The following is a 17,953-nucleotide window of genomic DNA, read 5'->3' as shown; positions in this document are numbered from 1 at the left end:
CAATCCTCTTCTGGATCATCCAAATGCACTCTAGCAAACTTCAGACGGGCCTGGACATGTACTGGCTTAAGCAGGGGGACACGTCTGGCACTGCAGGATTTGAATCCCTGGCGGCATAGTGTGTTACTGATGGTAGGCTTTGTTACTTTGGTCCCAGCTCTCTGCAGGTCATTCATTAGGTCCCCCCGTGTGGTTCTGGGATTTTTGCTCACCGTTCTTGTGATCATTTTGACCCCACGGGGTGAGATCTTGCGTGGAGCCCCAGATCGAGGGAGATTATCAGTGGTCTTGTATGTCTTCCATTTCCTAATAATTGCTCCCACAGTTGATTTCTTCAAACCAAGCTGCTTACCTATTGCAGATTCAGTCTTCCCAGCCTGGTGCAGGTCTACAATTTTGTTTCTGGTGTCCTTTGACAGCTCTTTGGTCTTGGCCATAGTGGAGTTTGGAGTGTGACTGTTTGAGGTTGTGGACAGGTGTCTTTTATACTGATAACAAGTTCAAACAGGTGCCATTCATACAGGTAACGAGTGGAGGACAGAGGAGCCTCTTAAAGAAGAAGTTACAGGTCTGTGAGAGCCAGAAATCTTGCTTGTTTGTAGGTGACCAAATACTTATTTTCCACCATAATTTGCAAATAAATTCATAAAAAATCCTACAATGTGATTTTCTGGATTTCTTTTCCTCAATTTGTCTGTCATAGTTGACGTGTACCTATGATGAAAATTACAGGCCTCTCTCATCTTTTTAAGTGGGAGAACTTGCACAATTGGTGGCTGACTAAATACTTTTTTTCCCCACTGTAGGTAGGCACACAGGCTACTTAAGTATGATCCCCAATCAGAGACAACGAGCGACAGCTGCCTCTGATTGGGAATCACACCCGGCCAAACATAGAAATACAAAACCTAGATCCTAAACATAGAATACATAACATAGATTTCCACACCCTGACTCAACATACAAGAGTTCCATACGTCAGGGCGTGACAGTACCCCCCCCCCAAAGGTGCAGACTCCGACCGCACAAACCTGACATAACAGGGTATGGTCCGGGTGGGCATCCGGCTCCGGCTCCGGCTCCGGGCGTGACGACCTCTTCCTCTCAGCCTCCCCGTTGCGCCCCTGGTCTGGTCTGGACCTCGGCGCGATGCTTCCCCTCTCCTTCCTCCCACGATGCACCAAGCCCTGTCTGGACCCTGGTGTGGGAGACCCCGAACCTGGAGAGGGGCTGACGTCTGGGCCTGGCTCGGCAATCCTCCCGCGATGCACCAAGCCCTGTCTGGACCCTGGTGTGGGAGACCCCGAACCTGGAGAGGGGCTGACGTCTGGGTCTGGACTGGAGCCGCTGACCGGAGCTGAACTGGACCCTGGTGGAGCAGACTGCTCTGGCTCCGGAGTGGAACCGCTGACCGGAGCTGGACTAGAAACCAGTGGAGCGGACTGCTCTGGCTCCGGGATGGATCCGCTGACCGGGGCTGGATTAGGCAGCGGTGGAGCGGACTGCTCTGGCTCCGTAGTGAAGCCACTGACTGGAGCTGGACTCGAAACCGGTGGAGCGGACTATTCTGGCTCCGGAATGGAGCCGCTGACCGGAGCCGGACTAGACCCCGGTGAAGCGGACTGCTCTGGCTCCGGAGTAGAGCAGCTGACCGGAGGTGGACTGGACCCCGGTGGAGCGGACTGCTCTGGCTCCGGAGTGGAGCAGCTGACCGGTGCTGGACCAGGCACCAGTGGAACGGGCACGGGCCGTGCCAGACTGGGAACATGCACCACTGGCTTGGTGCGAGGTGCAGGCACGGGCCAGGCCGGACTGCAGATACGCACCACTGGCTTGGTGCGGGGAGCAGGTACAGGGCGTACCGGGCTGGCGATACGCACCACTGGTTTGGTGCGAGGAGCAGGGACGGGCCGTACTGGACTGGGAACACGCACCACTGGCCTGGTGCGGGGAGCAGGTACGGGGCGTACCGGGCTGGCGACACGCACCACTGGTTTGGTGCGAGGAGCAGGTACGGGCCGTACCGGACTGGATACACGCACCACTGGTTTGGTGCGGGGAGCAGGCACGGGGCGTACCGGACTGGGAACCGGCGCTGGAGGTCCACGACTGTACCAGTCCTTTACTCTCCGCGCCCAGTCCTCCTCCAGTGAGGACTCCTCCTTGAGCCTCACGAGTGCAGTGGTCGGGGCTCTTCTCTATCGATCCCCGACCACCCTATTAGCCCCCCAAAAATGTTTTATTGGGGCTGTCTCTCGGGCTTCCTCCTCGGCCGGTGCCTTCTGTGTTGCCGTTGCTCCTCTCTAACCTGGGCCTCCACTGTCTCTTCCCAAGGACGGCGATCCATCCCAGCCTGGATCTCCTCCCCATGTCCAAGATCCCTGACCGTCCAGGATCTCCTCCCATGTCCAGGATGTCTGCTCCTGGGCACGCTGCTTGGTCCATTGATTGTGGTCACGATCGTTGAGAGACGGGTCAGACCAAGGTGCAGCGTGGTATGCGAACATGTTTATTTAACGAATAAACACTCACGACAAAACAACAAAACAACGTAACGTGAAGTCCAAGGCTATACACAATACAAGCCTAACACAGGAACAAGATCCCACAACATAGGTAGGCACACAGGCTACTTACGTATGATTTCCAATCAGAGACAACGAGCGACAGCTGCCTCTGATTGGGAATCACACCCAGCCAAACATAGAAATACGAAACCTAGATCCTAAACATTGAATACATCACATAGATTTCCACACCCTGACTCAACATACAAGAGTTCCATACGTCAGGGCGTGACATTCTCCTGCGTTTCCAGTGGTGTTGGGGCTTCCCTGGTTAACCTCTCATAACCCCATGATTTCATGGCAACAGAGGGCTCTCAAGGGATGGTCACGTCAGTCCTCGGGGAGGTGTGTAGGTGTTTCCATAGGTGCAACTACGGTGGAAAGTCCAAACGAGGTCTCCACTATGCACATTCCCCCCGAATATGCCGATTTGGCTCTCGCCTTCTGTAAAAAGAAGGCGACTCAATTACCACCCCATCGACAGGGGGATTGTGCGATAAATCTCCAGGTAGGCGCTGCACTTCCCCGGAGTCATGTGTATCCTCTGTCACAGGAAGAGACGGCTGCTATGGAAACATATGTCTCTGAATCTCTGGGACAGGGATACATTCGGCCTTCCACTTCACCTGCCTCCTCGAGTTTATTTTTTGTGAAGAAGAAGGATGGAGGTTTACGCCTGTGCATTGACAACCGTGGTGTCACGATCGTCGACTGAAGACACGGACGTGAAGTCCTAGGTTAACACCAAAACAAACCTTACGGAACAAGATCCCACAAAGACTAGTGCAAAAAAGGCTGCCTAAATATGGTCCCCAATCAGAGACAACGAGCTACAGCTGCCTCTGATTGGGAACCACCCCGGCCAACATAGATCAAAACGATCTAGAACGAAAACATAGAAAAACTAAACATAGTAAAATCCACACCCTGGCTCAACATTTAAGAGTCCCCAGAGCCAGGGCGTGACAGTACCCCCCCCCCCCCAAAGGCGCGGACTGCGACGGCGCCACACAAACACAAGAGGGTAGGGGCCGGGTGGGCATTCCGCCTCGGAGGCGGATCCGGCTCCGGGCGTGACCACCACTCTCTCTCCACCCCCCCGTTGCGCCCCTGATCTGGTCCCGCTGGCCAGAGCTGGACTGGACACCGGTGGAGCGGATTGCTCTGGCTCCGGAGTGGAGCAGCTGACCGGTGCCTGGTCCGGTGTGCCGGCACGGGCCGTGCCGGACACACGCACCACTGGCTTGGTGCGGGGAGCAGGAACGGGCCGGACCGGCCTGATGACGCGCACCACTGGCTTGGTGCGGGGAGCAGGAACGGGCCAAACCGGGCTGACGACGCGCACCACTGGCTTGGTGCGGGGAGTAGGAACGGGCCGGACCGGGCTGACGACGCGCACCACAGGCTTGGTGCGGGGAGCAGGAACGGGCCGGACCGGGCTGACGACGCGCACCACTGGCTTGGTGCGGGGAGCAGGAACGGGCCGGACCGGGCTGACGACGTGCACCACTGGCTTGGTGCGAGGGACAGGAACAGGCCGGACCGGGCTGACGACGCGCACCACTGGCTTGGTGCGAGGGACAGGAACAGGCCGGACCGGGCTGGCGACGCGCACCACAGGCTTTGTGCGGGGAGCAGGAACGGGCCGGACTGTACTGGGAACACACACCACTGGCCTTGTGCGGGAATCAGGAACGGGCCGGACCGGACTGGTGACACACACCACTTGCTTGGTGCGAGGAGCGGGACTGGGTTTCCTTCTAAACCTCCGCTCCCTCTGCTGCCTAACCAGTTCCTCTCGCCGTGCCTCTACACTCTCCCTCTCCCTCATGACCAATAGTCCCCGTAACCTGGTGGCCTCCTCTCCTAGTCCGCAGATTCGCCCTGTAGCTGCCTCCAGCTGCCCCGTCATCCACGCCGTGTGCCCCCCCCAAAAAAAATTATTGGGGTTGCCTCTCGCGTGTCCGTCGTTGGCGTGGTTGCCGCCGTTTCTCCTCTCCTGCCTGGGCATTTACCTTTGCCCATGGCCCTCTGCCCGCGAAGATCTCCTCCCAAGACCACCATTTGCCCACCTGCGACATCGGCATCTTCTCCTCCTGGGCACGCTGCTTGGTCCTCTTATGGTGGGATCTTCTGTCACGATTGTTACAGGAAGACTTGTGGAACCAAGGCGCAGCATGATAAGCGTACATTTTATTTAATTGTACTTACACCAACAAAACAACAAACCAAACGATACGTGAAGTCCTAGGTTAACACCAAAACAAACCTTACGGAACAAGATCCCACAAAGACTAGTGCAAAACAGGCTGCCTAAATATGGTCCCCAATCAGAGACAACGAGCTACAGCTGCCTCTGATTGGGAACCACCCCGGCCAACATAGATCAAAACGATCTAGAACGAAAACATAGAAAAACTAAACATAGAAAAATCCACATCCTGGCTCAACATTTAAGAGTCCCCAGAGCCAGGGCGTGACACGTGGTCTCAATCAGATCACTGTTAAGTACAAGTACATCCGGGCGGCGAGGAGACTGAACCCTCGCCAGGCAAGGTGGGCCATGTTTTTCACCCGTTTTGTGTTCACCCTTTCTTACAGACCAGGTTCCCAGAACGCTAAGGCAGACGCTCTGTCCCGGCTGTATGACACAGAGGAGAGGTTCATGGGGCCCACTCCCATACTTCCGGCTTCTTGTCTGGTGGCACCGGTGGTGTGGGAGGTTGACGCGGACATCGAGCGGGCGTTACGTACTGAGCCCACTCCCCCCCAGTGTCCAGAGGGTCGTATGTACGTTCCGTTAGATGTCTACGATCGATTGATCTATTGGGCTCACACATCACCCTCCTCTGGTCATCCTGGCATCGGTCGGACAGTGCACTGTCTTAGTGGGAAGTACTGGTGGCCCACTTTAGCTAAGGACGTGAGGGTTTATGTTTCCTCCTGCTCGGTGTGCGCCCAGTGCAAGGCACCTAGACACCTGCCCAGAGGTGTCTTTTGGCACTGAAATCGCTCCATATTAAAGACCCACATGCATGCCATGCATGTGTGTGTGTGTGTGTGTGTGTGTGTGTGTGTTGAGGTCAGTATGTATCTCTGATCTGATAGCAGGGCAGGCCTGAGGGACTTCTCTGTAGTTTTGATAGACAGGTAAAGAGGCGGGAGGAGCGATAGTATCAGCCTATAGGGACTCCCTGTCCCCTCGCAGAGTCTCTGGGGCACTTCCTGGTTCCCCAGAGACCAATAAGCTGCTCTCACTCGGCTGGGGGTCGGGCCTTGGGGCGCAGCAGAGCCAATAAGCAGGGAAAAAGAGCTGAGTGACACATAGTGCTGCTAATTTACATAATTACCCATGATGCACCCTGACAAATGAGCCCCCAGGGCTGGGAGCCAATCACAAGGGAGGGTAATGCAATTAGGCGGGACTACAGCTGTCAATCAGACCACCACTGGGGTCAGAGAGTTACGCCTGTGGCTAATACACCACAGCACGGGGTTACACACATGCGCGCGCTCATGCGCACACACACAGATCCGAGAGCCTTCTCAAGGGGATTCCCAACATTAGACATCCTGAGGCAGAGAGACTGTGCATGAAAGAGGGAGTGTGTGTGTGTGGTGGCGGGGTGGTTGTGGTGGGCAGAGGGGGTCGTTTCACTCTATCTCTCCTGAGGGGTGAGGAGAAGGGGGAGGGAGAGAGGTGAGTGGTATGTGTGAGACCGCTCTAGGGACATTGATATTGACTGTGTTGTCTCTAAGGGCTTACACCTGAGAGTGAATGCACATGTATGTGTGTGTGTGTGTGTGTGTGTGTGTTTGTGTGTATGTGTGTGTGTATGTGTTCTGAGTGCTGGTATCCATTGGGGGGTAGGTGTTGTTTGTGCTTCTAGTCTGAGAGCTTGGGGGGGTTGGAGGGAGGGAGGGGAGGGGAGGGGAAGGGAGGGAGGAAAAGGAGGGGGGATGGTGTTACCCTGGCTCACATCACTCTATACAAAAACACACTAATATCTTCTCTGAGGAACTCATCAAACAACTCACCACCATCATCATCATCATCACTTCCACCATCATCCTCATCATGACTACCATCATCATCCCCTCCACCACCATTATCATCATCATCACCTCCACCACCATCACCTCCACCATCATAATCATCATCATCACCTCCACCATCATCATCATCATCACCTCCACCACCATCATCATCATCCTCACCTCCACCATCATCATCACCTCCACCATCATCATCATCATCAGTCCACCACCATCATCATCATCCTCACCTCCACCATCATCATCATCACCTCCACCACCATCATCATCATCATCATCCTCACCTCCACCATCATCATCACCTCCACCATCATCATCATCATCACCTCCACCACCACCATCATCATCATCATCCTCACCTCCACCATCATCATCATCACCTCCACCACCATCATCATCATCATCATCCTCACCTCCACCATTATCATCATCACCTCCACCACCATCATCATCTTCACCTCCACCATCATCATCATCACCTCCACTATCATCATCATCATCTTCACCTCCACCATCATCATCATCACCTCCACCACCATCATCATCATCCTCACCTCCACCATCATCATCATCATCATCCTCACCTCCACCATCATCATCTTCACCTCCATCATCATCATCATCACCTCCACCACCATCATCATCATCATCCTCACCTCCACCATTATCATCATCACCTCCACCACCATCATCATCATCTTCACCTCCACCATCATCATCATCATCCTCACCTCCACCATCATCATCATCATCTTCACCTCCACCATCATCATCATCACCTCCACCACCATCATCATCATCCTCACCTCCACCATCATCATCTTCACCTCCACCATCATCATCATCACCTCCACCACCATCATCATCATCATCACCTCCACCACCATCATCATCACCTCCACCATCATCATCATCATCTCCATCATCATCATCACATCCACCATCATCATCATCACACAGACTTAGTTTGTAGAAATAGGTGTGATTTGTAGAAATAGGTGTGATTGGTGTTTCAGGCCATGTGGCAGAGTGTGATGCAGGCACTGGAGATGGGGGTGTGAGCAGGTGTGATGTCGTTAATGTTTGTGTACGACTGTATGCTGTCGTTTGTATGTGGATGTTTGTATTGTTAAATAAATTATCGTACAAAAAATTAATAGGTGTGATTTTGACTGGCATGTTATCGAGCCTCTGGTGATATCTAATCTGTTGTTTGTGTTTCTAACGGCTTATCTCTGCCTCATTAGCTAGTGATATTATACCAGAACATTCCACTGAGTCAATACCATTCTGCACAACAAGACACTAACCTCACACTCTGTGTGTTTATGTGTGATTATGTGGTTGGGGTGTGTGTCTATGTGACTAATCTAGATGTCTGTGAGCAGGTCGATGTCTCACTGACTGGCAGTCTGTCAGCTGTATTGAAGGTTAATCAGAGCCATCGACAGCAATAACATCCCGGCTGTGTCTCATATCACACCCCGGCTATTCCCCATGTAGTGCACTACTTTAGTTAGGGTTAGAGCTTGCAAGAAAGGCATTTCTCTGTACTTGTGCATGTGACATTAAAACTTGAAACTCGGTATTACAGTTTTTCTGAATTGCTCAAACACTAAACCCCATTCTCTGAACCAAATGCTCAGTGGCCTAAACCCATTTGTCGAATCAATCACTCTTTTTGCAAAACTCTAAACACATTCTCACTCACTAAAACACAGTTTGCACTGTGATGCACTTGTGTTACAAAATGGGAAACACAGGCAGCAAAAGTTAAACACAACTACAACACAGTTGTCATCGTTTACACACACACAACCACTCCAAATTGTTCACACTTGTTTCTAATGATGTGATCAAACCAATTGTACAGAATATAAGCCAGTTCAGAGTGCACAGGTGCACAGGTGTGTTGGATGTTGATACCAACAATGGATGGAAATAATCTGAGAGGCAGAGGAGGAAGAGTACGTGTAAGAGGTGGTGGACGAGGAGGAAGAGGACAAGGACGAGGAAGAGCAAGACCAAGAACAGTAATTTCAAAAGATATTCGAGCAACTGTGATAGACCGTGTTGTTGTTCATGGAATGACAATGAGGGAAGCAGGACAAAGAGTACAACCCAATTTGAGCAGATTCTCTGTGGCCACCATATAATCAGGACATTCAGAGAAGAGAACAGGTAATTGTTTCTTTTTAATTTGGTCATTGAAAGTTTACTGTATACATTTGATTCAGTACATGACTTTGTCAATAGAAAGGGGACTGGGGAAAAAAATAAAAAAATTCTTACCATACAATATTTTACGTATAGAAGTAATGTCCATTACTATTTTTACTGTATGTATACGTTTGTAAGTGCATTTTCCCTTTTTGTAGAATTGCAAGACTACCACATGAGGGTGGTAGGCCTGCTATGTTCTCCCAACAGCAAGAGGCTCTCATTGTTGATATGGTCCTTCAAAACAATGCCATCCGACTGCGTGAAATACAGCAAATGTAAACTTTGAAGGAATCAACAGTGTCAGCCTTTCTACCATTGACCGTGTCCTCCAGCACAACAGGGTACGCATGAAGCAAGTGTACAGAGTACCCTTTGAGCGCAACTCAGAAATGGTCAAAGATCTATGATTTCAGTATGTGCAAGTAAGTGTACACTCAGACACTTTCAGCGCTGATGCTTACAGTACAATGCTATGCTACTAGCCTACTGTTACTGTAAACTGCACTATATTGTAGTGTATGTAAATCAGGAGTGCATACAAATGCACTATTGCAGAAGTCTGTCTTTCTGTTTCACTTACTAAACTACTTATTTATCTATTTTTATATATAGAGAGTGTTTGAATTGGATTCCATGGAAAGGCCCCATTAATACATTTTTGTAGATGAAGAAGGGTTCAATCTGGCGAAGAGGAGAAGGAGAGGCAGGAACATAATTGGCCAACGTGCCATTGTGGAAGTCCCTGGCCAGCGTGGTGGCAATGTCACCCTTTGTGCAGCCATAAGTAATCGTGGGGTTCTCCACCGTCATGCAACCCTGGGGCCATATAACACTGAACATCTTCTTACATTTCTGGGTGGTCTTCGGGATGTTTTGTTTGAGCGTGAGCAGCAGGATCATCAGCAGGCAGTGCATCCTGTCTATGTCGTGGTTTGGGACAATGTCAGCTTTCACCGTGGTGTCCGGATACGCAAGTGGTTTAACATCAACCAGCGATTCATAAATGTTTGCCTTCCACCATACAGCCCTTTCCTCAACCCAATAGAATCGTTTTTCTCTGCGTGGCGGTGGAAGGTCTATGACTGAAACCCATATACCAGGGAAAATCTCTTACAGGCAATGGAATTGGCCTGTGGTGACATAGGTGTGGAGGGTTGTCAAGGCTAGATCCGGCACACCAGAGGGTTTTCCCCCTGTTGCCTGGCAAGGGACAACGTTGCCTGTGATGTGGATGAAGTCCTCTGGCCGGAACCAGCACAAAGACATGATGCTGAGGCAGAATGAATCTCTCATTGACTTTGATTTCGCAGTTGCACAACATTTTTGAGTGTACTGTAATGTGCTTTTCATTTAGAGTTTTCTTTGTTCTTTGGGCTTTTGCAGTTGGACTACTGTATTTTTATGCAAGTGCTGAATATACAGATATTCAATACTGTATTACTTGCAGTACTTACAGTATATAATATATTCACTGTACTAAGTTGTGATTACTATACTTTTTGTTTTACAGTTTTTCTCAATTGTTTACACACAAATACTGGTACTTGAGACACAATGACCACAACATGTAACTCATGCACCAACCCCCTGAACCAATTCTGCTCAACTACAAGCACAATTCCTGCTTTACACTCAAATTGCAGTTCTACAACTCTTTGCATTTGGCACAATTTTCATGCAGAAAATCTCTTGTTTTCACAATGAACACACTGCCATTCAAATATGCACACTGACTCATCACATGGGCAAACACCCGTCACACAGTTTTACAATTAGAAATCAGAGCTTTAGCATAAAAGGGCAACAGGTGAGCTCTTCTGTTTTGGAGCAATGGATGCCAACATTGGAAACAGAGGCAGAGCCAGAGGAGTGAGAGTAAGAGGAGGAGGACGGGGAGGACAAGGACGAGGACGAGGAAGGCCAAGGACCGTAATCTCTGATGAGATCCGAGCCACTTTGGTTGATCATGTGGTCAACCATGGTCTAACAATGAGGAAGGCTGGGCAAAGAGTACAGCCAAATTTGAGCAGGTACACTGTAGCATCCATCATCCGGACATTCCGAAATGAGAATAGGTAAGAAATCTACTCTCACTAGAAAATTGCAGTACTGCATATCAATACAGTACTCAATGAGTACAGTAGTACAGTATTGCCTGTGGACTGTTCTGTAGGACTGTAAAAATAAAGTATGTTTCAAGTATTTGGGAAATGTATTTCTACTTTGTATTTACAGCATTTTACTATTCGTTTGGCAGAACCGAAAGATTACCAACACAAGGTGGTCGGGAACGTGTTCTGTCTCCTGAACAGGAAACTGAAATCATGAACATGGTCCTAGAAAATAACGCCATAACATTACGGCAAATACAAAGAAAAATTATAGAAAACAATGAGATATTTCAAAATATTGATAGGGTAAGCTTATCAACACTGGACCGTGTCTTGCGCAGAAATAATCTCAGGATGAAGCAGGTCTACAGGGTGCCATCTGAACGCAATTCAGAAAGAGTCAAAGAATTGCGATATAACTCTGTGCAAGTGAGTCCTATACAATCCCACAATTGATGCATACTCTCAACACTGTATAAATTATACATATTTCAGTATTGTAATCATAATGATTGTGCTTCACAATAGTGACCACTCCATGTCTATTTCTGATATTGTCATGTGTGTTTCAGAGAGTCCTTGAGCTAGAGGTGGCTGCAGTGGAGCACCAGTTCATCTTCATTGATGAGGTTGGATTCAACCTCACAAAAAGACGAAAGAGGGGAAGGAATATCATCGGCCAGCGTGCCATTGTTCAAGTCCCTGGCCAGCGCGGAGGGAACATCACAATGTGTGCAGCGATTACCCACCACGGCGTCATCCATCACCATGCTACCCTTGGCCCCTACAACACCGCCCATCTGATCACATTCCTGGACACCCTACACAACACACTCATTCCACCAGATCAGGTAGATGGCCCAGAGCAGCTCAGGTACGTTGTCATTTGGGACAACGTAAGTTTCCACAGGGCTGCTCTGGTTCGTAACTAGTTCACTGTCCACCCACGCTTTTTAGTTGTTTATCTCCCTCCATATTCTCCATTCCTCAATCCTATTGAGGAATTTTTTTCTGCCTGGAGATGGAAAGTGTATGACCGAAATCCACAAACGCGTATAGCTCTTCTCCAAGCTATGGAAGACGCATGTGGAGATATAGCAGCTGATGCTTTTCATGGCTGGAATCGCCATGCTAGGCGATATTTCCCCCGCTGCTTGGCCAGGGAAAACATTGCTTGTGATGTGGATGAGGTGCTGTGGCCAGACCGCAACAGAACAGAGGATGCAGCATAGTTTTTTTTTTTTTTTTTTTTTTTAACTGTAACTGTATACATTCAATTCTTCTGTTTTGTATGTAGACCACTGTATGTGCAACTTTGTGTTGGTTGGGAATGGGATGTACACTGTGTACATTGTTTTTGTGGGAAAAATGAAATACACTGCTCAAAAAAATAAAGGGAACACTTAAACAACACAATGTAACTCCAAGTCAATCACACTTCTGTGAAATCAAACTGTCTACTTAGGAAGCAACACTGATTGACAATAAATTTCACATGCTGTTGTGCAAATGGAATAGACAATTAGCAAGACACCCCCAATAAAGGACTGGTTTTGCAGGTGGTGACCACAGACCACTTCTCAGTTCCTATGCTTCCTGGCTGATGTTTTGGTCACTTGTGAATGCTGGCGGTGCTTTCACTCTAGTGGTAGCATGAGACGGAGTCTACAACCCACACAAGTGGCTCAGGTAGTGCAGCTCATCCAGGATGGCACATCAATGCGAGCTGTGGCAAGAAGGTTTGCTGTGTCTGTCAGCGTAGTGTCCAGAGCATGGAGGCGCTACCAGGAGACAGGCCAGTACATCAGGAGACGTGGAGGAGGCCGTAGGAGGGCAACAACCCAGCAGCAGGACTGCTACCTCCGCCTTTGTGCAAGGAGAAGCAGGAGGAGCACTGCCAGAGCCCTGCAAAATGACCTCCAGCAGGCCACAAATGTGCATGTGTCTGCTCAAACGGTCAGAAACAGACTCCATGAGGGTGGTATGAGGGCCCGACGTCCACAGGTGGGGGTTGTGCTTACAGCCCAACACCGTGCAGGACGTTTGGCATTTGCTAGAGAACACCAAGATTGGCAAATTCGCCACTGGCGCCCTGTGCTCTTCACAGATGAAAGCAGGTTCACACTGAGCACATGTGACAGACGTGACAGAGTCTGGAGACGCCGTGGAGAACGTTCTGCTGCCTGCAACATCCTCCAGCATGACCGGTTTGGCGGTGGGTCAGTCATGGTGTGGGGTGGCATTTCTTTGGGGGGCCGCACAGCCCTCCATGTGCTCGCCAGAGGTAGCCTGACTGCCATTAGGTACCGAGATGAGATCCTCAGACCCCTTGTGAGACCATATGCTGGTGCGGTTGGCCCTGGGTTCCTCCTAATGCAAGACAATGCTAGACCTCATGTGGCTGGAGTGTGTCAGCAGTTCCTGCAAGAGGAAGGCATTGATGCTATGGACTGGCCTGCCCGTTTCCCAGACCTGAATCCAATTCAGCACATCTGGGACATCATGTCTCGCTCCATCCACCAACGCCACGTTGCACCACAGACTGTCCAGGAGTTGGCGGATGCTTTAGTCCAGGTCTGGGAGGAAATCCCTCAGGAGACCATCCGCCACCTCATCAGGCGTTGTAGGGAGGTCATACAGGCACGTGGAGGCCACACACACTACTGAGCCTCATTTTGACTTGTTTTAAGGACATTACATCAAAGTTGGATCAGCCTGTAGTGTGGTTTTCCACTTTAATTTTGAGGGTGACTCCAAATCCAGACCTCCATGGGTTGATAAATTTGATTTCCATTGATAATTTTCGTGTGATTTTGTTGTCAGCACATTCAACTATGTAAAGAAAAAAGTATTTAATAAGATTATTTCATTCATTCAGATCTAGGATGTGATATTTTAGTGTTCCCTTTATTTTTTTGAGCAGTATATATTTGTTACCGTCTATTTGTGTGTTCTGAGTATAAAAACAATATTCTCAAATATTTTACAACACACTTATGTATGTACTGTCTGTAGTAATGGCAACACTGAACCAAAAAAAGGCCTAAGTCATTATGATGAATGGAGAAGAAGTGTTTTCCATTCATCATAGTGTTTTACATTGAGCACATTAGTGTTCAGCTGGTTCTTATAAATGTCTATTCATATGATGGTTTGTGTGTGTCATTTGAAAACAAAATACCATTTTGATAAGAAATAACATTGTTTTGAATGTAAAGTTTCATTTTGCTGGAGAATTTAGGGGTTTTTCCCATTGTGTGTGTGTTTTTTGATTTGTGTGTAGAGTTCTGAGAATATGAGGTATGCTTTCAGAAAATGTGTGTAAACAATCGAGAAAAACTGTAATTGCAAAATGCGTTTACTATATACAATAAATAAAAAAATCTGTAACTACATGCCCTGGACGCTGTGTTCTCCATTTTTTGATGTAGTGTCTAATGAACGCTCTGTAGTGTTTATATATTGACTGGCTGTGTGTATGATCTGAAAGCATTGTTTGATTTTGAGCACAGATTAAATGGTTTTGAGGCGATTGTTTGATTTTGCCAGAAGAGTCAGGGGTTTTGTGAATATAGTTTGAAGATTTGGTTTTGTGTTTAAAGTTTTGAGAAAATGGGTGAAGGTTTCAAGAAATGTGTCTTAGCAATCGAGAAAAACTGTATTTGACTATCAGATCAGGCCAGGATTCCCCCCCATGGCTTGATAATAGTGAGGTCTTAGCCCTGGCACTGGGTCTGTGGGTGGTGCCACTCAGGGAGTAACACAGGGGGAGGATTGCTGTGACAATCACCCATTATATCACTAATGAGACAGCCCCTGGAGAGAGAGAGAGAGGGAGAGAGGTGTAGAGAGAGAGAGAGAGAGAGAGAGAGAGAGAGAGAGAGAGAGAGAGAGAGAGAGAGAGAGAGAGAGAGAGAGAGAGAGAGAGAGAGAGAGAGAGAGAGAGAGAGAGAGAGAGAGAGAGAGAGAGAGAGAGAGAGAGAGAGAGAGAGAGAGAGAGAGAGAGACGATCTCCCTTTCCCCTCTGGCCACTCTACTCTCCTCCACCCCCCTCAGAGTCTAATTGGCTAAAATTGTGATCTAATTAAATGTCCAATTAGAGTGCAGAGAGCCATGCCCGCCGGCGAATCAGAGCACAGGGACATAATCAGCTGGAAAAACAAACAAAAAATCAATAAGAGATAAAATAGATTGAGAAAGATGGAGAGATGGAATGAAAAGAACAGCACGTGACTGAGGTGACACTGAGCATACAGACAGTTGGTATAGACTAAGGTTAAATATTATCCCGTTATTTTACAAATGTTCCATTCCGAGAATAAATCACTTTTCTCCCGGGTAACCCGGTATTTCCCGCCAAAACTGGAAGTGTCATTCTAAAGCATATAAATCCATCAGACAGAATGATGTGCTATTCTAAAGCTCCAATTATATACAGCAGAGTCTGACAACAATCCGATTAGTTTCCAACACCTCCAGGACCAACTCATCAAAAAGCCCCCACCCCCATGGCCCAATTCAAATTAGTCCGATGTGCTCCTGATAGCACACAGGGTAAAAAGGAGCAGGGCCCAGGGGGCAGGACATCTTAAATATACAGTATCTGGATTAGAGCTTTGATCTGCATGAATATTCAAGCTAGATGCTACCTGAGCCAGATGAGCCTTACATTAAAGAAATGTTATAAGCCCTACACTAAAGACATTTTATGAGCCCAAGCCCAAAAAATGCCCAAATGATTATGCTGTTATCCAATACATATGATAGGCTATACTGCACATTACACACAACAGAAAAACATAAAAGCCCATAGATGTATGCTCTCTTGAGTAAATATAGGAAACAAGCTCCAGTAATATTTTTGAGTGTGGACTGTATTTATGTACTGTATTGTATAATGGACTGAAATTACGCACTTCTTTCAAACCATGAAGTTGGGAGAGAACAAGTGATGCTGGCGCAGGACATGCGGCCTACAAACGTATAGGCTAGAGAATTGATATACATTTTGAATAATAATAGGGCCTATTTTCCATGTTTTATAATTAGTAGGCTGACGCATTCACTTTTGATAATATTTCCCCACATGTTGTGTGTATTAGGCTACTTCCTCTTCTCTTTATGGTTGCTTCATTCCTTCCTCACTCTCAACAGTTAAAGGAAATAAGTTTTGTTGTCCTTATCTTCATTATTGTAATGACATGCTGGAATAATATAGTAGGCTACTTGAATAGGATGCAGACGGCTTTCGCTTCACTTCATGAGGATGGAATGGTAATGAGTCTGAATAAATTACTGCTATAGCCTATCGCCATCGTGCGTTCTCTCCTTTCTATTTAACATTCAGCAAACAAGAGCAAGCTTGCATCCCTCTTCCAATAGTCTCTTAGTATAAGAAATGCTGGAAAAAATGGCCAACAAGCTATTCTAGTCTAGCTTTTCCTGGGACTCCACAAAAAGCTAAGAAGGAGAGTGGCCAGTGGAGAGCAGCTGCGTAATTGCGAATTGTGAACTGTCCAACAATCTAGAGGACTATCTATTTTGGATGCAATTTGAATGGAATTGATGGAAAGAGAGAAAGACTTTAAGAAAGAGTGCTCGCCTGCTCACTGATTTAAAGCAAATATATTCAAGTGATAGGCTGTTTTAAAATTCTGCAGCTGCAAAAAATAAAAGTGGGGTTTACAATAAGGTGACCCCGAAAGACAAATGAGTAAATTAGAAACACATTCATATTAATCTATCATTCAGATGTATTAGGCCTAATATTACTGTACCATAGGCTATGTTGAAGCAAATGTCCCTGTCTCAAGAAAGAAAGTTACCAGCTGATGAGATGATACATGCATTCATTGTGAACTGCGCTCCAGACAGCGCTGTCTGCCTCCACCCTGAGCGTTGATTATTGATCATGCAGATAGCAGAGCACAGAAGGCCGTAGAGAAGCCAGATTTAGACATTGCATATCATTTAACAGTTCCATTTCACATAATGCTGTTCATATAAATAATTTATTATAATTTACCGGTTTCTCACAGTTATTTATCCCGGGAAATGGGAGTGGGTATGGGCGGGAAATCTCGGTAACCCGGTTCCTGCTATTAATCCCCAGTATAGACATGAGAAGGTCTGCTTATAAAACATTATTAATAGTTCAACTATTAACGTAAGCACACAGACATACACACACACACACACACACACACACAGACACACACACAACTGTTTCCATCTGTGAGCTGCTGACACAATGGGAAGTGGGAACCCCCTATGGACAGCTTTACCACATCAAATATTAATGCTGGGATTCAATTCAACATTTAATCTACTTAACAATTATAAAATACACACACACACTGCACACAGTCAGTGTCTCACACACACACATACACACACACACAGGCAGCGAAACACACATGGTTATACATGACCCTTTAGACAGTAGTGAGAGAGATAACACTATGGTCACATTATAATGAATCATTGGGAGGAGGATGTATACGCTGGTTTGTGAGTGTGAGTGTATGGGTGTGTGTGTTGGACTCTTACCATGGCAGTGCTAGGGGGAGGCCTCAGCAGATGTTCTCCAGCTCAGTGCATCCTCGGTGGGCTTGGCTGCACGTCCAGGTCCCCTGCCTGCCCTGATCCTGGATCCAACGGAGAGAGAGAGAGAGGATCTCTCACACACTGAGACCTGCCCACCTGCTCACAGCCACGCTGCCAACACACTCAGACACCCTGCCTGCTCCCTGCCCGCTCTATGCCAACTACTGGGCTCTACGGTAGACTTGGTTAGAGCAGGAAGGGCACAGGGAGAAATCGACAGAGACAAAGAGAGACAGGGAGATAGAGAGAGAAGATAGATAGATAGATAGATAGATAGATAGATAGATAGATAGATAGATAGATAGATAGATAGATAGATAGATAGATAGATAGATAGATTAGATAGATTAGATAGATAGATAGATAGATAGATAGATAGATAGATAGATA

The 17,953-nt window shown here is 47.7% G+C and overlaps 1 protein-coding gene across 1 annotated transcript in view; it reads right to left on the bottom strand.

Moving 5' to 3' along the window:
* LOC311139555 (inversin-like) overlaps positions 1-17,518 on the bottom strand; it is a 41,444-nt gene extending 23,926 nt beyond the window's left edge. The window contains exon 1 of the mRNA XM_084174444.1: positions 17,507-17,518. Coding sequence (XP_084030570.1) covers positions 17,507-17,509 — 3 coding nt within the window. The 5' untranslated portion in view covers positions 17,510-17,518. The remainder of the gene's footprint in view (positions 1-17,506) is intronic.
* Between the last annotated feature and the right edge of the window lie 435 nt (positions 17,519-17,953).

The sequence above is a fragment of the Coregonus lavaretus genome (assembly GCF_964263955.1).
Source record: "Coregonus lavaretus genome assembly, chromosome: 13".
Classification (NCBI taxonomy): domain Eukaryota; kingdom Metazoa; phylum Chordata; class Actinopteri; order Salmoniformes; family Salmonidae; genus Coregonus; species Coregonus lavaretus.
The sequence above is the reverse complement of the archived record's forward strand: the minus strand, read 5'-3'. Positions and strand labels throughout refer to the sequence as shown.